The sequence below is a fragment of the Bombina bombina genome, chromosome 5 (assembly GCF_027579735.1).
Source record: "Bombina bombina isolate aBomBom1 chromosome 5, aBomBom1.pri, whole genome shotgun sequence".
NCBI classification, from domain to species: Eukaryota; Metazoa; Chordata; class Amphibia; order Anura; family Bombinatoridae; genus Bombina; species Bombina bombina.
In genome coordinates, this window is record NC_069503.1 from 968,146,810 (window position 1) to 968,174,464 (window position 27,655).

Consider the following 27,655-nt stretch of genomic DNA (forward strand, 5'->3'; position numbering starts at 1 on the left):
CCTTTAAGGCCAGACCTTCTGTTTCAGGGGCCGTTTTTCCATCAGGATCTTAAATCTCTAAATTTGAAGGCATAGAAATTGAACGCTTAGTGTTTAGTCATAGAGGTTTCCCTGACTCAGTTATTAGCACAATGATACAGGTTATGCCATCTAATTCTCCCCAAGTGTCACAACCATTAACGCCCGCACAAGCGACGCCAAGTACTTCTAGTGCGTCTAATTCTTTCACCCTGCAAGATATGGCCGCAGTTATGAATACTACCCTCACAGAGGTTTTATCTAAGCTGCCTGGGTAGCAGGGGAAGCGCAGCAGGTCTGGTGTGAGAATAAACGATGAGCCCTCTGACGCTTTATTAGCTATATCCGATGTACCCTCACAATGTTCTGAAGTGAGGGATTTGCTGGCTGAGGGAGAGATTACTGATTCAGGAAATATGTTCCCTCATACAGATTCAGATATGCCGGCTTTTAAATTTAAACTAGAACACCTCCGCTTATTGCTCAGGGAGGTTTTAGCGACTGGATGATTGTGACCCTATTGTAGTTCCAGAGAAATTGTGTAAAATGGACAAATTCCTAGAGGTTCCTGCCTACACTGTTTTTCCGGTCCCTAAGAGGATTTCGGAAATTGTTACTAAGGAGCAGGTATTCCATTCGCTCCCCCTCCTACTTTTAAGAAAATGTTTCCCATATCAGACGCTGTGCGGGACTCGTGGCAGACGGTCCCTAAGGTGGAGGGAGCTATTTCTACCCTGGCTAAGCGTACAACTATACCTATTGAGGACAGTTGTGCTTTCAAAGATCCTATGGATAAAAAATTAGAGGGTCTCCTGAAGAAAATATTTGTTCATCAAGGTTTTCTTCTCCAGCCTATAGCGTGCCTTGTTCCTGTAACTACTGCAACGTCCTTTTGGTTCGAGGCTCTGGAAGAGGCTCTTCAGGTTGAGACTCCATTAGAGGATGTTCTGGATAGAATTAGGGCTCTCAAGCTGGCTAATTCTTTCATTACATATGCCGCTTTTCAGTTGGCTAAATTAGCGGCGAAGAATTCAGGTTTTCCCATTTTAGCATGTAGAGCGTTATGGCTTAAGTCCTGGTCTGTTGATGTGTCATCAAAAGCTAAGCTTTTAGCCATCCCTTTCAAGGGTAAGACCCTATTCGGGCCTGAACTGAAAGAGATCATTTCAGACATCACTGGAGGGAAAGGCCATGCCCTTCCTCAGGATAAGACGAATAAGATGAGGACCAAACAAAATAATTTTCGTTCCTTTCGAAACTTCAAAGGCGGTCCCTCTTCCTCTTCCCCTGCCGCAAAGCAAGAGGGGAATCTTGCTCAATCCAAGTCAGTCTGGAGACCTAATCAGACTTGGAACGAGGGTAAACAGGCCAAGAAGCCCGCTGCTGCCACCAAGACAGCATGAAGGGGTAGCCCCCGATCCGGGACCGGCTCTAGTAGGGGGCAGACTTTCTCTCTTCGCTCAGGCTTGGGCAAGAGACGTTCAGGACTCCTGGTCTTTAGAAATAGTAACCCAGGGGTATCTTCCAGATTTCAAAGATTCTCCCCAAGGGGGCGATTCCATATTTCTCAATAGTCTGTAAACCAGACAAAAAGAGAGGCGTACTTACGCTGTGTAGAAGACCTATATTCCATGGGAGTGATCTGCCCAGTTCCGGAAACAGAACAGGGGCAAGGGTTCTACTCCAATCTGTTTGTGGTTCCCAAAAAAGAGGGAACTTTCAGACCAATTTTGGATCTCAAGATCCTAAACAAATTCCTCAGAGTCCCATCCTTCAAGATGGAGACCATTCGGACTATTTTGCCAATGATCCAGGAGGGTCAATTTATGACCACCGTGGACTTAAAGGATGCTTATCTACACATTCCTATCCACAAAGATCATCACCAGTTCCTCAGGTTCGCTTTTCTGGACAAGCATTACCAGTTTGTGGCTCTTCCCTTCGGGTTGGCCACGGCTCCCAGACTTTTCACAAAGGTGCTAGGGTCCCTGCTGGCGGTTCTAAGGCCGCGGGGCATAGCTGTGGCGCCTTATCTGGACGATATCTTAATCCAGGTGTCAACTTACCAACTAGCCAAGTCTAACATGGACATAGTGTTGGCTTTTCTAAGATCTCACGGGTGGAAGGTGAACGTAAAAAAGAGTTCACTTATCCCTCTCACAAGAGTTCCATTCCTGGGAACTCTGATAGATTCGGTGGACATGAAAAATTTTCTGACGGAGGTCAGGAAATCAAAGATTTTATCCATCTGCCGAGCTCTTCATTCCATTCCTCGGCCGTCAGTGGCTCAGTGTATGGAGGTAATCGGTTTAATGGTAGCGGCAATGGACATAGTTCCGTTTGCTCGCTTGCATCTCAGACCACTGCAACTTTGCATGCTCAAACCAGTGGAATGGGGATTATGCAGATTTATCTCCTCAAATAAATCTTGACCAAGAGACCAGAGACTCTCTTCTTTGGTGGTTGTCACAGGATCATCTGTCCAAGGGAATGTGTTTCCGCAGGCCAGCGTGGGTCATAGTGACGACGGATGCCAGCCTATTGGGCTTGGGTGCAGTCTGGAATGGGCTGGGGTGCAGTCTGGAATTCCCTGAAAGCACAGGGATTGTGGACTCAGGAGGAGGCTCTCGTCCCAATAAATATTCTAGAACTGAGAGCGATATTCAACGTGCTTCAGGCGTGGCCTCAGCTGGCGTCGGCCATATTCATAAGATTCCAGTCGGACAATATCACGACTGTAGCATATATCAATCATCAGGGGGGAACAAAGAGTTCTCTAGCGATGATAGAGGTTACCAAAATAATTCAATGGGCAGAGACTCACTCTTGCCATCTATCAGCAATCTATATCCCAGGAGTGGAGAACTGGGAAGCAGATTTTCTAAGTCGTCAGACTTTTTATCCGGGGGAGTGGGAACTCCATCCAGAGGTGTTTGCACAATTGATTCAGCAATGGGGCACACCAGAATTGGATCTGATGGGGTCTCGTCAGAATGCCAAACTTCCTCGATACGGGACCAGGTCAAGGGATCCTCAGGCAGTACTGATAGATGTTCTAGCAGTACCCTGGTCGTTCAACCTGGCTTATGTGTTTCCATCATTTCCTCTACTTCCTCGTTTGATTGCCAGAATCAACCAGGAGAGAGCTTCAGTGATTTTGATAGCGCCTGCGTGGCTACGCAGGACTTTGTATGCAGACCTGGTGGACATGTCATCTCTTCCACCAAATCTAGTTTCTCTGCGACTGACTGCTTGGAGATTGAACGCTTGATCTTGTCCGAGCGGGGGGTTCTCTGAGTCGGTCATAGATTCCTTGATTCAGGCTCAAAAGCCTGTCACCAGGAAAATTTATCATAAGATATGGCGTAAATATCTTTATTGGTGCGAATCCAAAGGCTACTCATGGAGTAAGATCAGGATTCCTAGGATTTTGTCCTTTCTCCAAGAAGGATTGGAGAAGGGGTTATCAGCTTGTTCCTTATAGGGACAGATATCTGCTTTATCAATTCTACTGCACAAACGTCTGGCAGATGTTCCAGACGTTCAGTCGTTCTGTCAAGCTTTAGTTAGAATCAAGCCTGTATTTAAACCTGTTGCTCCGCCATCGAGTTTGAATTTAGTTCTTAAAGTTCTTCAAGGGGTTCCGTTTCAACCTATGCATTCCATAGATAATAAGCTTCTATCTTGGAAAGTTCTGTTTTTAGTTGCTATCTCTTCGGCTCGAAGAGTTTCTGAACTATCTGCATTGCAATGCGACTCGCCTTATCTTGTTTTCCATGCTGATAAGGTGGTTTTGCATACCAAACCTGGATTCCTTCCTAAGGTTGTTACTAATAAGAATATTAATAAGGACGTGGTTCGTGCTTTAAAGTTTTACTTGCAAGCGACCAAAGATTTCCGTCAAACATCTTCTTTGTTTGTTGTCTATTCTGGAAAACGTAGAGGTCAAAATGCTACGGCTACCTCTCTCTTGCCTTTTGGCTGGAAAGCATTATCCGTTTGGCATACGATACTGCTGGACAGCAGCATCCTGAAAGAATTACAGCTCACTCTACTAGAGCGGTGGCTTCCACATGGGCTTTTAAAAATTATGCTTCTGTTGAACAGATTTGTAAGGCTGAGACTTGGTCTTCGCTTCATATCTTTTACAAATTTGATACCTTTGCTTCTTCGGAGGCTATTTTTGGGAGAAAAGTTCTTCAAGCAGTGGTGCCTTCTGTTTAACCATCTGTCTTGTCCCTCCCTTTCATCCGTGTCCTGTAGCTTTGGTATTGTATCCCACAAGTAAAGGATGAATTCGTGGACTCGTCTTACCTTTATAGAAGAAAACTAAATTTATGCTTACCTGATAAATTGATTTCTTCTATGGTAAGACGAGTTCACGGCCCGCCCTGTCATTTTAAGACAGATTATGTTTTTTGATTTAAACTCAGTCACCTCTGTACCTTGTAGTTTCTCCTTTTTCTTTCTGTGCCTTCGGTCGAATGACTGGGGGGTGGAGCTAAGGGAGGAGCTATATAGACAGCTCTGCTGTGGTGCTCTTTGCCATTTCCTGTAGGGAAGGATAATATCCCACAAGTAAAGGATGAATTAGTGGACTCGTCTTACCATAGAAGAAATCAATTTATCAGGTAAGGATAAATGTAGTTATTTTTTGGGATTTAATTTCTCTGCTTAAATAGCTGTTTTTATTTTATCTCTCCCTCTCTAGACTCTGGACTTCCACATCTTGGGTATTATATCCCATATGTCACTAGCTCATGGACTCTTGCCACATGAAAGAAAACATACTTTATCTAAGAACTTACCTGATAAATTAATTTCTTTGATAGTGGCTTGTGTCCATGAGACCCACCCTATTTTTTGTGGTTATGATTTTTTTGTATAAAGCACATTATTTTTTCCAGTTCCTCTTTTTGTATGCTTTTTACTTTTTACACCTCACGTCTTGGCTAAACATTAATCTGAGGTATGAGTGAGGTGGGAGGTGTTTTTATAGGCATTTTCAGTTTTGGGAAACTTTGCCCCCTCCTGGTAGGAATGTATATCCCATATGTCACTAGCTCATGGGCTCTTGCCACTAACAAGAAATTAATTTATCGGGTAAGTTCTTACATAAATTATGTTTTTGTTTCTTTTTTTTTATTACGGTGTTAAAAAATTTAATAAATAATAATGTGCTAATGTTTTTGCTATACTGCCTGGTATTTCCTTATTGACAGAATGAGTCAGAGAGAGAATGTGTTTAGAAGTACTACTGATTAATATGCTTTTAACAATCTTTTTTTCTTTAGCATATCATGCAAATTTATTTTTATAAAAGTTTTTTTCCACTAATTGTTTTTGCAGTCCAATGCTTTGCCAAGCCACGTAAAGATTACCGTATCAAGGCAAACACTCTTTGAGGATTCTTTTCAACAGGTAATAAAATGCCTCGGTATGCTAGTAAATGTTTTTCAAGTGTTTATATGCTCATGACGTTAATTTACACTCTTTGGCATTTTATTGTCTTAAGTACTAATTAATTATTTTTGTCATTTTTTTTATAGATTTTTTTTTTTTCTTACTTTACGTAAAGCTGTATCTTCTCAAATCAATCGAACAAAGAACTGCTCCTGCAACTGATATATAAGGCACTGAATAAAAGGATTGCCATTCCTATAACGCTTTTTTATGAAAACATTTCTCACCCTCTATTTTTTACTTCTTAAAGTCCTGACCGTTTTCCCCCCTGTACATGTCTAAAAACAAACACGTGTTTTTCAACCATGTACAGTGAAATAAAGGTCTGATTTTAAAAAGAAGAAACCGGCAGTAATATATTGTTTCTTACATATACATAAAGTTGCAAATGGTAATAGAATGTTTAGCATTTTAAAACGGGGAAAACCTTAGTAAACCGTAATATGTTAACAGTTGTGTTATGATTTTTAAACTAAGATTCTTTGGTTTTGTGTGTTATATATTTACTGGTCCTATAGTAACAAACAAATGCTGCTTGGGTTCTTTTCTAGTAATTTCTTATCTTACTCATTCACTTGGGCTACCATCATATGCTTTAGTTTTTTTATTTATTTTTCTTAAAGGAACAGTAAATTCCTTGATTTGTATGTAAAATATTTAGTTATACATAGTGTAACAACTTTGCAATATATTTTGTTATTTATTTGTCCTATTTTCATGTAATTTTGCTCTGAAAATTGAGCAACATCTAATTCTCAAAACTTTAAATGCACCCTGCTGACTTCTCATGGGTACTCAGCTATATATCTTTCCCTAATTGGCTTAAGCTGCTAACAACCGCAGAACAAATTGCTTTCTTTCATAAGGTAGTGAGAGTCCACAAGCCATTACTACTGGGATTCAACTCCTGGCCACTAGGAGGAGGAAAAGATTTCCAAAGCTCCAAGAATTCTACCACTTTGATGTGTTTGGTAGGAAAGTCCTTCAAGCAGCAGTGCCTGGTATTTAGGTGCCTGCTTTAAAAAAAAACTCCTGCCCAATTACTCCACAATTTGGGTATTAGTTCACAGGAGCAATGGCTTGTGAACTCTCACCATCTTGGAAAGAAAACTCAATTTATTCTTTCCTACCTTTCCTCCTTTCTTGGCCATTCATCAGACAGGAATACCATTAAAACACATTTTCTAAATAATTACTTTATCTTGCCTCACCCAAGTAGCGCTCACCAACAAAGATTAGTTTAGACTCCCTACCTCCCTGTAGGAACCTTTCTTTTTTTGTTTTGTTTATCTTGGGCACTTGCCTATGCAAGGTTTTGGTCTTTCTTTGGCATTTGTCAGACAGGAATACCATTAAAACACATTTTATAAATAATATCTAACTTGGCTCACCAACAAATATTAGGTTACACTCCTTACCTCCCTGTAGGAACCTTTTCTTTTTTTGTTCTTTTTTTTTTTTTTGGACACTTTCCTATGCATGGTCTTGGTCTAATGAAGGGGACATTTGGTTTCCAAACCATTGCTTTAATGTATTTGAGTGTATAGATTTTGTTTGTCATTGAATAACAACAAGTTAGGGAACATATGTATTTCATTGATGAGCACTACCTAGGGAATTTAGCCAATATATAGATATTATCTTAAAGTGAATGTAAATGTTGATGGTAAAGTGCCCGTTTTTTAAAAATTCGATTAAAAACAGGGGCACTTTAATTCATCAAAATTTACATTTCACTCATGTTGTAAAAAAAAAAAATTAAGTTTTAATCTTGACAGCAGCTCCAGCTTCCTCCACCCGTCGCAAAACCTCTTCCTGGGTCTAAAATGAGGAATCGGGTTCCTCCAATCACGGCATTGAATCAGACACTGATTCCCCCGGGGGGAGCCGTGATTGGAGGATGATCTATCCATCATTTCTGACATTAGAAATGGCTTGCAACGACCGGAGGAAGCTGGAGCTGCTGTCAAGTTTAAAAGGTACATTTTTTTTTCACAACAGGAGTGAAATGTAAATTTTGATAAATTAAAGAGCCCCTGTTTTTAATCGAATTTTTAAAAACCGGGCACTTGAGCATCAAAATTTACATTCACTTTAAAGAGACACTAAAGTCAAAATTAAACTTTCACGGATAAGAGAGAACATGCTATTTTAAAAAGTTTTCCAATTTGCTTCTATTATCGAATGTTCTTTTGGTATCCTTTGTTGAACGGTTAACCTAGGTAGGCTAATAGGAGCTCATTACACATACAGTACCCTTAGCACTTCATGGCTGCAGTGTTTGCAGCAATGTCTGTAGTAATGTTATATATTAGACATGCACACAGTCCTAAGCTATAAGCCTACCTAGACTTTTCAACTAAGGATGCAAAGAAATGAATAATAGAGGTCATTTGGAAAGTTATTTAAACCTGCATGCTCAATCTGGATCATGCAAGTTTAACTTTGACTTTACTGTCCCTTTTAAGTATGAATTAATCTGTTTTTCTTGACCTCAGGGTTTAGTTCTGTGTAACTCTTACATATTTGTGAAGCCAACCATGTAAAATCCTAACTTTTGTATTTCTACCTTTTTTCTTTCATGTAATTGGCAAGAGTCCATGAGCTAGTGATGTATGGGATATACATTCCTACCAGGAGGGGCAAAGTTTCCCAAACCTTAAAATGCCTATAAATACACCCCTCACCACACCCACAATTCAGTTTTACAAACTTTGCCTTCCATGGAGGTGGTGAAGTAAGTTTCAAAATCCTAATGGAGCGTTCATTTGTACTGCTGGTGGCTCCAGCATGGCCACACAGGTTTTGGTATGCGGATCTCGTTTGGATGGCAAGTTGCCAACCTTGGACACTTCTGTTAAGGCCAGATCTTCTGTCTCAAGGCCCATTTTTCCATCAGGATCTCAAATCATTAAATTTGAAGGTATGGAGATTGAACGCTTAATACTTAGTCATAGAGGTTTCTCTGACTCAGTGATTAATACTATGTTACAGGCTCGTAAATCTGTGTCTAGAATGATCTATTACCAAGTCTGGAAGACTTACATTTCTTGGTGTTCTTCACATAAATTCTCTTGGCATTCTTTTAGAATTCCTAGAATTTTACAATTTCTTCAAGATGGTTTGGATAAGGGTTTGTCTGCAAGTTCCTTGAAAGGACAAATCTCTGCTCTTTTGGTTCTTTTTCACAGAAAGATTGCTAATCATCCTGATATTCATTGTTTTGTACAGGCTTTGGTTCGTATCAAGCCTGTCATTAAGTCAATCTCTCCTCCTTGGAGTCTTAATTTGGTTCTGAGGGCTTTACAGGCTCCTCCGTTTGAACCTATTCATTCTCTGGATATTAAATTGCTTTCCTGGAAAGTTTTGTTCCTTTTGGCCATCTCTTCTGCTAGAAGAGTTTCTAAGTTATCTGCTCTTTCTTGTGAATCTCCTTTTCTGATTTTTCATCAGGATAAGGCGGTGTTGCGGACTTCATTTAATTTTTCTCCTGTTAAGTGTGATCAGTCCACGGGTCATCATTACTTCTGGGATATTAACTCCTCCCCAACAGGAAGTGCAAGAGGATCACCCAGCAGAGCTGCTATATAGCTCCTCCCCTCTACGTCACACCCAGTCATTCTCTTGCACCCAACTAATAGATAGGATGTGTGAGAGGACTGTGGTGATTTTACTTAGTTTTTATAACTTCAATCAAAAGTTTGTTATTTTAAAACAGCACCGGAGTGTGTTGTTCCTTCTCAGGGAGAATTTGAAGAAGAGTCTACCTGAGTTTTTCTGTATGATTTTAACCGGAGTAGTTAAGATCATGTTGCTGTTCTCGGCCATCTGAGGAGTGAGGTAAACTTCAGATCAGGGGACAGCGGGCAGGTTCACCTGCAAAGAGGTATGTAGCAGCATATTATTTTCTGAGAATGGAATTGACTAGAAAATACTGCAAATACCTATATAAAGTAAGTTCAGCCTTAAATGCAGTAGTAGCAACTGGTATCAGGCTGTCATGTCTGTATATTTTCACTTCAGTATTCTGGGGAATAGCATTTCACTGAAATAATACTGTTTACATAAAGCTTTAGCCTATTTTGCAGTAAAAACGGCTTGCAGCAGGCTTTTTATGACAAATACATTTATTGATGTTAAACGTTTTTTGCTGGCATGTGAAATCGTTTATATTTCTGAGGTACTGGGTGAAAACTTATTTGGGCATTAGTTTTATCCACTTGGCGGGCATTTTGTTTGATTTATGACAGTTTACTGATCTCCCTCACTGTTGTGTGTGAGGGGGAGGGGCTGAATTTGGCGCTTTTACTACGCATCAAAAATTCAGTCACAAGTCTGTTCTTCTTCCCTGCATGATCCGGTTCGTCTCTACAGAGCTCAGGGGTCTTCAAAAGTTATTTTGAGGGAGGTAATCACTCACAGCAGACCTGTGAGATTGTGCTTGACTGTGATAAAAAACGTTACATTCTGTACTTTTTTTTCTGCTATTAAAGGGCTAGTTATCCATTACTAATGGGAGCAATCCTTTGCTAAAATTGTATTTTTACTGAGAAAAAAGTTTGTTTTCATAAAATTATCTGTTTTATTGTACTTAACTGTCATATCTTTCTGTGCTTCTTAAAGGCACAGTGCGTTTTTTTCATACTATATATAAAAGTGAATTGAAAAGTATTTCCAAGTTTGCTGGTTATTTGCTAGTGTGTTAAACATGTCTGACTCAGAGGAATATCTCTGTGCTATTTGTGCTAAAGCCAAAGTGGAGCCCAATAGAAATTTATGTACTAATTGTATTGATGCTACTTTAAATAAAAGTCAATCTGTACAAATTGAACAGCTTTCACCAGACAACGAGAGGAAAGTTATGCCGACTAACTCCCCTCACGTGTCAGTACCTGCATCTCCCGCTCGGGAGGTGCGTGATATGGTAACGCCGAGTACTTCAGGGCGGCCATTACAAATCACATTGCAGGACATGGCTAATGTTATGACTGAAGTTTTGTCTAAATTACCAGAACTTAGAGGGAAGCATGATCACTCTGGGATGAGAACAGAGTGCGCTGATAATAATACGGCCATGTCAGATACTGCGTCACAGTATGCAGAACATGAGGACGGAGAGCTTCAATCTGCAGGTGACGGTTCTGATCCCATTAGAGTGGATTCAGACATTTCTAATTTTAAGTTTAAGCTTGAAAACCTCTGCGTACTGTTAGGGGAGGTATTAGCGGCTCTGAATGATTGTAACACCGTTGCAATTCCAGAGAAATTATGTAGGCTGGATAAATACTATGCGGTACCAGCGAGTACTGACGTATTTCCTATACCTAAGAGGCTTACAGAGATAATTACTAAGGAGTGGGATAGGCCCGGTGTGCCCTTTCCCCCCCCCCCCTCCTGTATTTAGAAAAATGTTTCCAATAGACGCCACCACACGGGACTTATGGCAGACGATCCCTAAGGTGGAGGGAGCGGTTTCGACGCTGGCTAAGCGTACCACTATCCCGGTGGAGGATAGCTGTGCTTTTTCTGATCCAATGGATAAAAAAATTAGAAGGTTACCTTAAGAAAATGTTTGTTCAACAAGGTTTTATATTGCAACCTCTTGCATGTATTGCGTCTGTCACGGCCGCATCAGCCTTTTGGTCCGAGTCCCTGGAAGAGACTCTTGACTCAATAACTATAGAGGAAATTTCAAACAAGCTTAAAACACTTAAGCTAGCTAATTCATTTGTTTCAGATGCCGTTGTACATTTAACTAAACTTACGGCTAAGAATTCCGGATTCGCCATTCAGGCACGCAGAGCACTGTGGCTAAAATCCTGGTCAGCTGATGTTACTTCTAAATCTAAGTTACTGAACATACCTTTCAAAGGGCAGACCTTATTCGGGCCCGGTTTGAAGGAAATTATCGCTGACATTACAGGAGGTAAAGGCCACGCCCTGCCTCAAGACAGATCCAAGCCCAAGGCTAGACAGTCTAATTTTCGTTCCTTTCGTAATTTCAAGACAGGAGCAGCATCAACTTCCTCTGCACCAAAACAGGAAGGAGCTGTTGCTCGCTACAGACAAGGCTGGAGACCTAACCAGTCCTGGAACAAGGGCAAGCAGGCCAGAAAACCTGCTGCTGCCCCTAAGACAGCATGAATTGAGGGCCCCCGATCCGGGAACGGATCTAGTGGGGGGCAGACTTTCTCTCTTCGCCCAGGCTTGGGCAAGAGATGTCCAGGATCCCTGGGCGTTAGAAATCATATCTCAGGGATATCTTCTGGACTTCAAATCCTCTCCCCCAAAAGGGAGATTCCATCTGTCAAGGTTGTCAACAAACCAAATAAAGAAAGAGGCGTTTCTACGCTGTGTACAAGATCTTTTACTAATGGGAGTGATCCATCCGGTTCCGCGGTCGGAACACGGACAGGGGTTTTACTCAAATCTGTTTGTGGTTCCCAAGAAAGAAGGAACCTTCAGACCAATCTTGGATTTAAAGATCCTAAACAAATTCCTAAGAGTTCCATCGTTCAAAATGGAAACTATTCGGACAATCCTACCCATGATCCAAAAGGGTCAGTACATGACCACAGTGGATTTAAAGGATGCTTACCTTCACATACCGATTCACAGAGATCATTTCCGGTATCTAAGGTTTGCCTTCCTAGACAGGCATTACCAGTTTGTAGCTCTTCCATTCGGGTTGGCTACGGCTCCAAGAATCTTCACAAAGGTTCTGCGGGCTCTTCTGGCGGTGCTAAGACCGCGAGGAATCTCGGTAGCTCCATACCTAGACGACATTCTGATTCAAGCTTCAAGCTTTCAAACTGCCAAGTCTCATACAGAGTTTGTACTGGCATTTCTAAGATCGCATGGGTGGAAGGTAAACTAAAAGAAGAGTTCTCTCGTTCCACTCACAACAGTTCCCTTCTTGGGGACTCTTTTTCTGTAGAAATGAAGATTTACCTGACAGAAGACAGGTTAACAAAACTTCAAAACGCCTGCCGTGTCCTTCATTCCATTCAACACCCGTCAGTGGCTCAATGTATGGAGGTGATCGGCTTAATGGTAGCGGCAATGGACATAGTCCCCTTTGCACGCCTACACCTCAGACCGCTGCAATTATGCATGCTAAGTCAGTGGAATGGGGATTACTCAGATTTGTCCCCCACTCTGAATCTGGATCAAGAGACCAGAAATTCTCTTCTGTGGTGGCTTTCTCGGCCACATCTGTCCAAGGGGATGCCATTCAGCAGGCCAAATTGGACAATTGTAACAACAGACGCCAGCCTGTTAGGTTGGGGCGCTGTCTGGAATTCCCTGAAGGCTCAGGGATCATGGACTCAGGAGGAGAGTCTCCTGCCAATAAACATTCTGGAATTGAGAGCAGTTCTCAATGCCCTTCTGGCTTGGCCCCAGTTAACAACTCGGGGGTTCATCAGATTTCAGTCGGACAACATCACGACTGTAGCTTACATCAACCATCAAGGAGGAACAAGAAGCTCCCTAGCGATGATGGAAGTATCAAAGATAATTCGTTGGGCAGAGTCTCACTCTTGCCATCTCTCAGCAATCCACATTCCGGGAGTGGAGAACTGGGAGGCGGATTTCCTAAGTCGTCAGACTTTTCATCCGGGGGAGTGGGAACTTCATCCGGAGGTCTTTGCCCAAATACTTCGACGTTGGGGCAAACCAGAGATAGATCTCATGGCGTCTCGACAGAACGCCAAGCTTCCTCGTTACAGGTCCAGATCCAGGGATCCGGGAGTGGCCCTAGTAGATGCTTTGACAGCACCTTGGACCTTCGGGAGAGCTTATGTGTTTCCACCCTTTCCGATGCTTCCTCGATTGATCGCCAGAATCAAACAGGAGAGAGCATCAGTAATTCTAATAGCGCCTGCGTGGCCTCGCAGGACCTGGTATGCAGATCTAGTGGACATGTCATCCTGTCCACCTTGGTCTCTGCCTCTGAGACAGGACCTTCTGATTCAGGGTCCCTTCAAACATCAAAATCTAATTTCTCTGAAGCTGACTGCCTGGAGATTGAACGCTTGATTTTATCAAAACGTGGATTCTCGGAGTCAGTAATTGATACCCTGATACAGGCTAGGAAGCCTGTTACCAGAAAGATTTATCATAAAATATGGCGTAAATACCTATATTGGTGCGAATCCAAAGGTTACTCTTGGAGTAAGGTTAGGATTCCTAGGATATTGTCTTTTCTACAAGAGGGTTTAGAAAAGGGCTTATCCGCTAGTTCTTTAAAGGGACAGATCTCAGCTCTGTCCATTTTGTTACACAAACGTCTGTCAGAAGTTCCAGACGTCCAGGCTTTTTGTCAGGCTTTGGCCAGGATTAAGCCTGTGTTTAAAAATGTTGCTCCGCCATGGAGTTTAAACCTTGTTCTTAACGTTTTACAGGGCGTTCCGTTTGAACCCCTTCATTCCGTTGATATAAAATTGTTATCTTGGAAAGTTCTATTTTTAATGGCTATTTCCTCGGCTCGAAGAGTCTCTGAGTTATCAGCCTTACATTGGGATTCTCCTTATCTGATTTTTCACTCGGATAAGGTAGTTCTGCGTACTAAACCTGGGTTCTTACCTAAGGTAGTCACTAACAGGAATATCAATCAGGAGATTGTTGTTCCATCCTTGTGTCCTAATCCTTCCTCAAAGAAGGAACGACTTCTGCACAATCTAGATGTAGTTCGTGCCCTAAAATTTTATTTACAGGCAACTAAAGATTTTCGACAAACATCTTCACTGTTTGTCGTTTACTCTGGTCAGAGGAGAGGTCAAAAAGCTTCGGCTACCTCTCTCTCTTTTTGGCTTCGTAGCATAATACGTTTAGCCTATGAGACTGCTGGACAGCAGCCTCCTGAAAGAATTACAGCTCATTCCACTAGAGCTGTGGCTTCCACTTGGGCCTTTAAGAATGAGGCCTCTGTTGAACAGATTTGCAAGGCTGCAACTTGGTCTTCGCTTCATACTTTTTCCAAATTTTACAAATTTGACACTTTTGCTTCTTCGGAGGCTATTTTTGGGAGAAAGGTTCTTCAGGCAGTGGTTCCTTCTGTATAAAGATCCTTCCTATCCCTCCCGTCATCCGTGTACTTTTGCTTTGGTATTGGTATCCCAGAAGTAATGATGACCCGTGGACTGATCACACTTAACAGGAGAAAACATAATTTATGCTTACCTGATAAATTCCTTTCTCCTGTAGTGTGATCAGTCCACGGCCCGCCCTGTTTTTTATGGCAGGTCAAAATTTTTAAATTATACTCCAGTCACCACTGCACCCTTTAGCTTCTCCTTTCTCGTTGGTTCTTGGTCGAATGACTGGGTGTGACGTAGAGGGGAGGAGCTATATAGCAGCTCTGCTGGGTGATCCTCTTGCACTTCCTGTTGGGGAGGAGTTAATATCCCAGAAGTAATGATGACCCGTGGACTGATCACACTACAGGAGAAAGGAATTTATCAGGTAAGCATAAATTATGTTTTTACCTAAAGTTGTGAATTCTAACAACATTAGTAGAGAAATTGTTGTCCCTTCATTGTGTCCTAATCCTAAGAATTCTCTGGAGAGATCTTTACATTCTTTGGATGTAGTAAGAGCTTTGAAATATTATGTTGAAGCTACTAAAGATTTCAGAAAGACTTCTAGTCTATTTGTTATCTTTTCTGGTTCTAGGAAAGGTCAGAAGGCTTCTGCCATTTCTTTGGCGTCTTGGTTAAAGTCTTTGATTTATCATGCTTATGTCGAGTCGGGTAAATCCCCGCCTCAAAGGATTACGGCTCATTCTACTAGGTCAGTTTCTACTTCCTGGGCTTTTAGGAATGAAGCTTCTGTTGATCAGATTTGCAAAGCAGCAACTTGGTCTTCTTTGCATACTTTTACTAAATTCTACCATTTTGATGTTTTCTCTTCTTCTGAAGCAGTTTTTGGTAGAAAAGTACTTCAGGCAGCTGTTTCAGTTTGATTCTTCTGCTTATAATTTCAGTTTTTTTCATTATAAGATTAAAACTTTTTGATTTGGGTTGTGGATTATTTTTTCAGCGGAATTGCCTGTCTTTATTTTATCCCTCCCTCTCTAGTGACTCTTGCGTGGAAGTTCCACATCTTGGGTATCTGCTATCCCATACGTCACTAGCTCATGGACTCTTGCTAATTACATGAAAGAAAACATAATTTATGTAAGAACTTACCTGATAAATTCATTTCTTTCATATTAGCATGAGGCCCACCCTTTTTGTGGTGGTTATGATTTTTTTGTATAAAGCACAATTATTCCAATTCCTTATTTTTGATGCTTTCGCTCCTTTCTTATCACCCCACTTCTTGGCTATTTGTAAAACTGATTTGTGGGTGTGGTGAGGGGTGTATTTATAGGCATTTTAAGGTTTGGGAAACTTTGCCCCTCCTGGTAGGAATGTATATCCCATACGTCACTAGCTCATGGACTCTTGCTAATATGAAAGAAATGAATTTATCAGGTAAGTTCTTAAATAAATTATGTTTTTTCTATTGTAGATTATGGCATTAAAACCATATGACTTAAGAAGGCGACTATACGTCATGTTTAGAGGTGAAGAAGGTTTAGATTACGGAGGCTTGGCAAGGTAATTCATTTATTGTAACTATTTGTTTTACTTTTAGAGCACAAAATCACACAATAACAGATATTCAAAATATATTAATGACAATTAGAAGATTAAGTACTTTATATTTTAATCTGAGAGTTTTTAATCTCTGTTAAAAGAGAACCTGTGCACTTAAAGTGTTTAAGGTCTCTCCAGCCGGTAAAGTTCTCCCATTAGAATAATACAATACGGGAGTTGGAAAGATTTTGATTAATATGATGCAAAATATGTCTTCAGTTAAAGGGACATGACATTTTTTCTTTCATGATTCAGATAGAGCATACAATTTTAAACAACTTTACTTCTATGAAAATGTTTTCTTCATTTTCTTGGTATCCTTTTGTTGTAGTAGCAACAATGCACTTCTGGGAGCTAGCTGGAAATATCTGATTATTCAGTCAGAAGAGGCATATATGTGCAGCAGACTCCCAGTAGTGCAATGCTGCTCCTGAGCCTACCTAGCAATGCTTTTTAACAAAGGGTAACATGAGAACACAGCAAATTAAATAATAGAAGTAAATTAGAAAGCTGTGTAAAATTGCCTTCTCTATCTGAATTATAAAAGTTTAATTTTGCTGTCCTTTTAAGTTTACTTTGTCAGAGGTTGTGGGAGGTCTCCGTCTATACAGTAATGTTTTGTTGTTTCCATATTTTGATAACACCATCAAAGGGTTAAAGGGGGACACAACTTTTTCTTTCATGATTCAGATAGAGCATACAATTTTAAACAGCTTTCCATTTTACTTCTATGATCAATTTTGCTACATTCTCTGGGGATCCTTTATTGAAGGAGCAGCAACTACTGTGAGCTAGCCGAACAGATCGGTAAACCAATGACATGAAGCATATATGTGCAACTAACAATCAGTAGCTAGCTCCCAGCTCCTGAGCCTACCTAGGTATCCTTTTCAACAAAGGATACCAAGCGAACAAAGTAAATTAGATCAAATAGGTAAATTATAAAGTTGTTTAAAATGGTATGTTCTATCTTAAAGAGATATTATACACTAGATTTTTCTTTGCATAAATGTTTTGTAGATGATCCATTTATATGTTTTGCTTATTTTTAAATAAGATTGTGCTGATTTTCAGACTCCTAACCAAGCCCCAAAGTTTTAGATGTATACTGATGTATACAGTCGTCTCCAGACTGCTTTTGTTTGTATAATGGGTCTTCATGTGCAGGGGAAGGGGGAGGTTCTGCTATCAGCCCCTTTCAGTGGGTGTCCTAGGCTTATCTTATTAACAGTGTTAAATTGGGAGCTTCTAAGTAAGTTTTTGAAAGATTTTATACTGGATTTTTATATCAGTATCTGTGCATATTATTCTTTTTGGTAGTGTCTATTGCATGCAGTTAAATGAAAATTGGTGTATACTGCCCCTTTAATCATGAAAGAAATGTTTTGAGTTTTATGTCCCTTTACTGTAGTTCATGTCAGATGTTTTTTGAACATCTTGTTAATTCCATTACAAAAATGTACATATGTTATCAGATTAAGAGATCTCTACCTAATGCCAGACAATCGGATTTAAAGGGAGGAAAAGCAAGTTGTATCTATATATCTCGATCATTTCTTTTTTATAACCCACCCTTGTTTTTATATGGTCCGGCTGTACTGATAAGGTTGTACAAGTGTATTTGAGGAAACTGAATTTAACTAATAAAAGCACATTTAAAGCAGAACCAAATAGAGGCCTGCCCTGTTCAACAAATGGTGATGTTTCCGGGTCATATTCCTTTTTTATAATAGTTTCTAATTGCGTTGATTCGAACAAGTGAGGGAGTTGGTTTTGGGAGGGTTTCTCCCTACTCCAGTGGTTCGGTGAGATATTTAACCACAACACCAATATGTTGCTACATTCGGTGTGATGAGTTTATCAGTAAATATAAATCTGCATTCCCACTCAGATGATTATGTAAGTTGTGAAATGCTTATCTGGAATACTGGTCCAAAAGGAAAAGGATGTGCTATTAAGTAGGTGTTATGCATCACCTATAGTATTTGGTAATTAAGGTTGAAAAAGGGCCATCAAGTTTAACACTGTGATTTTTACTTTAAAGGACCATTAAACTAATAGTATGCGTTTTATATTCAACACTTATTTTGATTTTTTTACAAGGTTTTGCAAATCAAGAATAAGCGTAACTGAATCTGTGTTCATGGTCTCCTTTTTTGTGGACAGTTTAGGTTAGATGTTGTTGTTTTTTTCTTCCGCCATTCTTAGCACGTTGTTTGTTGCAGTCAACTCATTTATGGTCCCAAACAGATTCTTCCAGCGTGCTCTCCCTAGTCTTTGTTGGAACTGGATTGTAATTGCTAAGCCAGACAGCTCTTGTTCTGATGCTGTTTGATGTGGCAGTTCCATTTTTGAGACTCTGGATTGTGCTGCCTGTATTCAGTAGGGGATGCAGTATTGCTTTTGATTGGCATTACACGCTGATAACAGGTTTGTTTTTATTTTGTTTATTTTTTAAACAGCTTTAGTAGATGGAAAGCCTAATAACTAATCATCTACAAGGGAAAGAAAGTACAATAAATACAATATTTTTCTTTAAACATTTTAAAAAGATATAGAATGTTGAATTTAAGGTTTAGTAGTGTTGTTGTAAAAACACCTTGTTATGAGCAGACTACAATCTGTATATTATTGCTTGGGTTAGGGAAGATCACCAGATAGCATTGTGTACATTTTTAATAAGCGCTGTCCTATGTGAACTTTTACTGTTAACCTAACTCACTGTCTTGTTTTTCAGAGAGTGGTTTTTCTTACTTTCCCATGAAGTGCTAAACCCAATGTACTGCTTGTTTGAGTATGCAGGGAAGAGCAACTATTGTCTGCAGATCAATCCTGCATCAACAATTAATCCAGATCACCTCTCCTATTTCTGTTTTATTGGACGCTTTATTGCAATGGTTAGTGCATATTGTTCATTTACCATAATGATGCAAAGTGTAGTACAAATATATCCTTTGTCTTGAATTAAGTAGTCCCATACTTTACTTTAAGGAACAGTCCACACCAAAATTGTTATTGTTTAAAAAGATAAAAAACACCATTACTACCCATTCCCCAGCTTTTCACAGCCAACATTTGTCATATTAATATACTTTATAACATTTAAACCTCTAAATGTCTGCCTGTTTCTAATCTACTTCAGTCAGCCTCTTATCACATGCTTTTTAATTAGCGTTTCACATATGCTCAGCGTACATATGTGGCCCTATCTGCCCCAACTCGCCTCTGGTGGGCAGCAATCTGCTGGCGGTATTCATTATTGCACGCAAGCTCTATTTTGCGCTGGCATGCAACACCACTTCCTGCCGGCACACAACCAATCGCGTGCAGGCAGGAGCTGTCAATCTTCCCAGTTGTACGAGACCCGGGAGATTGAAATTCTCCACTTAAGAGGTGGAGAAGAGGCTAGGAAGCAGCGGTTTAATGACTGCTGCTTTATAAATACTGACTAGTGAGGCGAAGGGCTTGATAAATCGAGCCCCAAGAGACTGCTAATCCATGTGGGCATATAGATAACATTGGGCTCTCTCCCAAGAGGTTGTGACTGACACTTGAATAATACAACACTCACACAATAGATCAAAAGAGTGTATTCATGCAGTTATGACTCAGAATAAATAAGATCCACATCACATCCCCATATAGTGATATGTATAACAGATCCACCCAACACTTTGCAGTTTATATGGAGGCTCACTTAATGCAATCAGTATAATAGCCGCAGCATTTGTAAAAAAACAAAGAGATATTGCTCTCCAATGCTAAGCAGGTCAGGTCCGGAGAATAGATAAAAGTAGAAAAAGTTTTTACAGAGTCCATTACACACATTTATTTTGTAAGGTTAAGGCTACATGCTGCCTGGCTCTCATGCGTCCTTAAAAGCATTGAATATATTGTCCAAGTTCTGAAACGTATAGCCTCTATCACTCCAATAGTGTGTTGCTGTAGTAAGATCAGAGTTAGTAATCTTATATACTTAGAAAGTATGAGTATTTTTTATATAATGTCTCTCTCACGTTACTGATCAATGTACAGTTTTTTTGAGCTACTCTAGGGATTAGACCTGTCCACATAATATTACATTTGTATGATAATAAGCTACCTCACAATTATGTATTTACCTTCTAAGTTGAAATTAAAAGCCCATTCTCAATACTCTAAAAGGGTTATCTACATGCAGTTTGCTGTTCAGCTGTTACATAGTGGTGTATAGCCTTAAAACTAATAGCTACATTTTAGTCAGGATTATATATACTTGACATCCACTTTTTCTATGGCTCTGACACAGGGCGTTGTGGGGGATGGACAGCATTCTAAATCTAGCAAAACATAGGACCCTTCTATAACATCTCACTTGGCGCTCTTTCGGTGAGATACGGCATAAACAATATTTCTGGGCACATTTTAAATCGCTCCCCTAACATTTTAAAAGTAGCAGTCTTATTTATCTTTCTACTACCTTACGTATTATAGTTAAGAGGCACCATTATAACAAGGGGGACCCTTCATAAGGGATGAGAGATCCCACCTGCTAATGACTAACACAACTTATCCCCTCTGCCTTATACATGTGAGGAGGCATATTACAACCCCCTTGTATATAACATATGGTATGGTAATTATTTAATGTCCAGCCATGATATGTTAGGGGGTTACAACATAAATCCATCCATCCATCTTTACTGCAGATTTATACTTTTTATCTTTACTGAGTATTTGAAGTCAAAATACACCTATTATACTATACTACAGCTATATAACACCTGTTATTTTGCTCAACAATCCTAATGCTATTTCTCCAACATAGGTGTGTCCGGTCCACGGCGTCATCCTTACTTGTGGGATATTCTCTTCCCCAACAGGAAATGGCAAAGAGCCCAGCAAAGCTGGTCACATGATCCCTCCTAGGCTCCGCCTACCCCAGTCATTCTCTTTGCCGTTGTACAGGCAACATCTCCACGGAGATGGCTTAGAGTTTTTTAGTGTTTAACTGTAGTTTTTATTATTCAATCAAGAGTTTGTTATTTTAAAATAGTGCTGGTATGTACTATTTACTCAGAAACAGAAAAGAGATGAAGATTTCTGTTTGTATGAGGAAAATGATTTTAGCAACCGTTACTAAAATCCATGGCTGTTCCACACAGGACTGTTGAGAGGAATTAACTTCAGTTGGGGGAACAGTGAGCAGTCTCTTGCTGCTTGAGGTATGACACATTCTAACAAGACGATGTAATGCTGGAAGCTGTCATTTTCCCTATGGGATCCGGTAAGCCATGTTTATTAAGATTGTAAATAAGGGCTTCACAAGGGCTTATTAAGACTGTAGACTTTTTCTGGGCTAAATCGATTCATTATTAACACATATTTAGCCTTGAGGAATCATTTAATCTGGGTATTTTGATAAGTTTATATCGGCAGGCACTTTTTTAGACACCTTTCTCTTTAGGGGCTTTCACAAATCATAGGCAGAGCCTCATTTTCGCGCCGGTGTTGCGCACTTGTTTTTGAGAGGCATGACATGCAGTCGCATGTGTGAGGAGCTCTGATACATAGAAAAGACTTTCTGAAGGCGTCATTTGGTATCGTATTCCCCTTTGGGCTTGGTTGGGTCTCAGCAAAGCAGACACCAGGGACTGTAAAGGGGTTAAAGTTAAAAACGGCTCCGGTTCCGTTATTTTAAGGGTTAAAGCTTCCAAATTTGGGGTGCAATACTTTTAAGGCTTTAAGACACTGTGGTGAAATTTTGGTGAATTTTGAGCAATTCCTTCATATTTTTTCGCAATTGCAGTAATAAAGTGTGTTCAGTTTAAAATTTAAAGTGACAGTAACGGTTTTATTTTAAAACGTTTTTTGTACTTTGTTATCAAGTTTATGCCTGTTTAACATGTCTGAACTACCAGATAGACTGTGTTCTGAATGTGGGGAAGCCAGAGTTCCTTCTCATTTAAATAAATGTGATTTATGTGACAATGACAATGATGCCCAAGATGATTCCTCAAGTGAGGGGAGTAAGCATGGTACTGCATCATTCCCTCCTTCGTCTACACGAGTCTTGCCCACTCAGGAGGCCCCTAGTACATCTAGCGCGCCAATACTCCTTACTATGCAACAATTAACGGCTGTAATGGATAATTCTGTCAAAAACATTTTAGCCAAAATGCACACTTATCAGCGTAAGCGCGACTGCTCTGTTTTAGATACTGAAGAGCATGACGACGCTGATAATAATGGTTCTGAAGGGCCCCTAAACCAGTCTGATGGGGCCAGGGAGGTTTTGTCTGAGGGAGAAATTACTGATTCAGGGAACATTTCTCAACAAGCTGAACCTGATGTGATTACGTTTAAATTTAAGTTGGAACATCTCCGCATTCTGCTTAAGGAGGTATTATCCACTCTGGATGATTGTGACAAGTTGGTCATCCCAGAGAAACTATGTAAAATGGACAAGTTCCTAGAGGTCCCGGGGCTCCCAGAAGCTTTTCCTATACCCAAGCGGGTGGCGGACATTGTAAATAAAGAATGGGAAAGGCCCGGTATTCCTTTCGTCCCTCCCCCCATATTTAAAAAATTGTTTCCTATGGTCGACCCCAGAAAGGACTTATGGCAGACAGTCCCCAAGGTCGAGGGAGCGGTTTCCACTTTAAACAAACGCACCACTATACCCATAGAAGATAGTTGTGCTTTCAAAGATCCTATGGATAAAAAATTAGAAGGTTTACTTAAAAAGATGTTTGTTCAGCAGGGTTACCTTCTACAACCAATTTCATGCATTGTCCCTGTCACTACAGCCGCGTGTTTCTGGTTCGATGAGCTGGTAAAGGCGGTCGATAGTGATTCTCCTCCTTATGAGGAGATTATGGACAGAATCAATGCTCTCAAATTGGCTAATTCTTTCACCCTAGACGCCACTTTGCAATTGGCTAGGTTAGCGGCTAAGAATTCTGGGTTTGCTATTGTGGCGCGCAGAGCGCTTTGGTTGAAATCTTGGTCAGCTGATGCGTCTTCCAAGAACAAGCTACTTAACATTCCTTTCAAGGGGAAAACGCTGTTTGGCCCTGACTTGAAAGAGATTATCTCTGATATCACTGGGGGTAAGGGCCATGCCCTTCCTCAGGATCGGCCTTTCAAGGCCAAAAATAAACCTAATTTTCGTCCCTTTCGTAGAAACGGACCAGCCCAAAGTGCTACGTCCTCTAAGCAAGAGGGTAATACTTCTCAAGCCAAGCCAGCTTGGAGACCAATGCAAGGCTGGAACAAGGGAAAGCAGGCCAAGAAACCTGCCACTGCTACCAAGACAGCATGAAATGTTGGCCCCCGATCCGGGACCGGATCTGGTGGGGGGCAGACTCTCTCTCTTCGCTCGGGCTTGGGCAAGAGATGTTCTGGATCCTTGGGCGCTAGAAATAGTCTCCCAAGGTTATCTTCTGGAATTCAAGGGGCTTCCCCCAAGGGGGAGGTTCCACAGGTCTCAGTTGTCTTCAGACCACATAAAAAGACAGGCATTCTTACGTTGTGTAGAAGACCTGTTAAAAATGGGAGTGATTCATCCTGTTCCATTAGGAGAACAAGGGATGGGGTTCTACTCCAATCTGTTCATAGTTCCCAAAAAAGAGGGAACGTTCAGACCAATCTTAGATCTCAAGATCTTAAACAAGTTTCTCAAGGTTCCATCGTTCAAAATGGAAACCATTCGAACAATTCTTCCTTCCATCCAGGAAGGTCAATTCATGACCACGGTGGATTTAAAGGATGCGTATCTACATATTCCTATCCACAAGGAACATCATCGGTTCCTAAGGTTCGCATTCCTGGACAAGCATTACCAGTTCGTGGCGCTTCCTTTCGGATTAGCCACTGCTCCAAGGATTTTCACAAAGGTACTAGGGTCCCTTCTAGCTGTGCTAAGACCAAGGGGCATTGCTGTAGTACCTTACTTGGACGACATTCTGATTCAAGCGTCGTCCCTTCCTCAAGCAAAGGCTCACACGGACATTGTCCTGGCCTTTCTCAGATCTCATGGATGGAAAGTGAACGTGGAAAAGAGTTCTCTATCTCCGTCAACAAGGGTTCCCTTCTTGGGGACAATAATAGACTCCTTAGAAATGAGGATTTTTCTGACAGAGGCCAGAAAAACAAAACTTCTAGACTCTTGTCGGATACTTCATTCCGTTCCTCTTCCTTCCATAGCGCAGTGCATGGAAGTGATAGGTTTGATGGTAGCGGCAATGGACATAGTTCCTTTTGCGCGCATTCATCTAAGACCATTACAACTGTGCTTGCTCAGTCAGTGGAATGGGGACTATACAAACTTGTCTCCGAGGATACAAGTAAATCAGAGGACCAGAGACTCACTCCGTTGGTGGCTGTCCCTGGACAACCTGTCACAAGGGATGACCTTCCGCAGACCAGAGTGGGTCATTGTCACGACCGACGCCAGTCTGATGGGCTGGGGCGCGGTCTGGGGATCCCTGAAAGCTCAGGGTCTTTGGTCTCGGGAAGAATCTCTTCTACCGATAAATATTCTGGAACTGAGAGCGATATTCAATGCTCTCAAGGCTTGGCCTCAGCTAGCGAGGGCCAAGTTCATACGGTTTCAATCAGACAACATGACAACTGTTGCGTACATCAACCATCAGGGGGGAACAAGGAGTTCCCTGGCGATGGAAGAAGTGACCAAAATCATTCTATGGGCGGAGTCTCACTCCTGCCACCTGTCTGCTATCCACATCCCAGGAGTGGAAAATTGGGAAGCGGATTTTCTGAGTCGTCAGACATTGCATCCGGGGGAGTGGGAACTCCATCCGGAAATCTTTGCCCAAGTCACTCAACTGTGGGGCATTCCAGACATGGATCTGATGGCCTCTCGTCAGAACTTCAAAGTTCCTTGCTACGGGTCCAGATCCAGGGATCCCAAGGCGGCTCTAGTGGATGCACTAGTAGCACCTTGGACCTTCAAACTAGCTTATGTATTCCCGCCGTTTCCTCTCATCCCCAGGCTGGTAGCCAGGATCAATCAGGAAAGGGCGTCGGTGATCTTGATAGCTCCTGCGTGGCCACGCAGGACTTGGTATGCAGATCTGGTGAATATGTCATCGGCTCCACCATGGAAGCTACCTTTGAGACGAGACCTTCTTGTTCAAGGTCCGTTCGAACATCCGAATCTGGTCTCACTCCAGCTGACTGCTTGGAGATTGAACGCTTGATCTTATCGAAGCGAGGGTTCTCAGATTCTGTTATCGATACTCTTGTTCAGGCCAGAAAGCCTGTAACTAGAAAGATTTACCACAAAATTTGGAAAAAATATATCTGTTGGTGTGAATCTAAAGGATTCCCTTGGGACAAGGTTAAGATTCCTAAGATTCTATCCTTCCTTCAAGAAGGATTGGAAAAAGGATTATCTGCAAGTTCCCTGAAGGGACAGATTTCTGCCTTGTCTGTGTTACTTCACAAAAAGCTGGCAGCTGTGCTAGATGTTCAAGCCTTTGTTCAGGCTCTGGTTAGAATCAAGCCTGTTTACAAACCTTTGACTCCTCCTTGGAGTCTCAACTTAGTTCTTTCAGTTCTTCAGGGGGTTCCGTTTGAACCCTTACATTCCGTTGATATTAAGTTATTATCTTGGAAAGTTGTGTTTTTGGTTGCAATTTCTTCTGCTAGAAGAGTTTCAGAATTATCTGCTCTGCAGTGTTCTCCTCCTTATCTGGTGTTCCATGCAGATAAGGTGGTTTTACGTACTAAACCTGGTTTTCTTCCAAAAGTTGTTTCTAACAAAAACATTAACCAGGAGATTATCGTACCTTCTCTGTGTCCGAAACCAGTTTCGAAGAAGGAACGTTTGTTGCACAATTTGGATGTTGTTCGCGCTCTAAAATTCTATTTAGATGCTACAAAGGATTTTAGACAAACATCTTCCTTGTTTGTTGTTTATTCCGGTAAAAGGAGAGGTCAAAAAGCAACTTCTACCTCTCTCTCTTTTTGGATTAAAAGCATCATCAGATTGGCTTACGAGACTGCCGGACGGCAGCCTCCCGAAAGAATCACAGCTCATTCCACTAGGGCTGTGGCTTCCACATGGGCCTTCAAGAACGAGGCTTCTGTTGATCAGATATGTAGGGCAGCGACTTGGTCTTCACTGCACACTTTTACCAAATTTTACAAGTTTGATACTTTTGCTTCTTCTGAGGCTATTTTTGGGAGAAAGGTTTTGCAAGCCGTGGTGCCTTCCATCTAGGTGACCTGATTTGCTCCCTCCCATCATCCGTGTCCTAAAGCTTTGGTATTGGTTCCCACAAGTAAGGATGACGCCGTGGACCGGACACACCTATGTTGGAGAAAACAGAATTTATGTTTACCTGATAAATTACTTTCTCCAACGGTGTGTCCGGTCCACGGCCCGCCCTGGTTTTTTAATCAGGTCTGATAATTTATTTTCTTTAACTACAGTCACCACGGTTTCATATGGTTTCTCCTATGCAAATATTCCTCCTTAACGTCGGTCGAATGACTGGGGTAGGCGGAGCCTAGGAGGGATCATGTGACCAGCTTTGCTGGGCTCTTTGCCATTTCCTGTTGGGGAAGAGAATATCCCACAAGTAAGGATGACGCCGTGGACCGGACACACCGTTGGAGAAAGTAATTTATCAGGTAAACATAAATTCTGTTTTTTAGAGCTTACATATGTCAATTTACCATGCCCAAGAGAGGCTTCCTATCATTCTAGTTTACCTCCAGTGACTGAAGCTATTCCACATAGTTCCAAGAGTGGCCTACAGATAGTTGGGGAGGTCTATGAAATAAAAAATGAGGTTTCATTTGTATATGCTCAGTTTGAAATGCTGACAAATCTGTCATTTTGTCTTTTGTTTATGTTGACCACTTATGTAATTTTTGTCCTTGTATAAGAACAAGTATCAATTTATGTTATGATGTTACTCATGTAAAAAAAAGTAGAAAAAGGTTTTTACCTTATGTCACCTGTAGAGAACGTCACTTTCTTACCATGTATCGGTCCTAATCACCGTTCATTAAGTTCCTGATCAAACCAGGGTGATCAGCGCGAGTATGGGGAGGAATGGTAAATCTGTTTGCAACCTCCCAAACAGCATCTCCCAGACGCTGTCAAATCAAAGGCATGGAAAAGTTCAAAAGGACAAAGGAGTTGCAGGCTATATCATGGTAGTGTAGTTAAAAGCCAATGAATTTTATTTCAAACATCATTAAAGTTCCAAAGCACACATACAAACTAGTGAGCAACCTCAGCACACGGGAGCTGCCACCGATGTGTTTCCTGCTAGAACAAGCACTTCATCTGATGAAGTGCTTGTTCTAGCAGGAAACTAGATGTTTCAAATGATAATAATCCAAAAAAAGAAAAAAGGATTGGCAGAAGAAATGCTGGTGTGGGTGTAAAACAACTATCAAATAATGGACCTAATACATTTTTTAAAATCGTATCAAAAATTATCCTCTAGGACACAAACTAGAAGCAAACAATTATCAATAAGTAAGCATCTCTAAATAAATAGTGGTGAAGG

The 27,655-nt window shown here is 41.1% G+C and overlaps 1 protein-coding gene across 1 annotated transcript in view; it reads left to right on the forward strand.

Moving 5' to 3' along the window:
• The window catches only part of WWP1 (WW domain containing E3 ubiquitin protein ligase 1), a 530,531-nt gene that overhangs the window by 434,970 nt on the left and 67,906 nt on the right, over positions 1–27,655 (forward strand). The window contains exons 15-17 of the mRNA XM_053715174.1: positions 5,368–5,439; positions 15,997–16,085; positions 18,862–19,021. Coding sequence (XP_053571149.1) covers positions 5,368–5,439; positions 15,997–16,085; positions 18,862–19,021 — 321 coding nt within the window. The remainder of the gene's footprint in view (positions 1–5,367; positions 5,440–15,996; positions 16,086–18,861; positions 19,022–27,655) is intronic.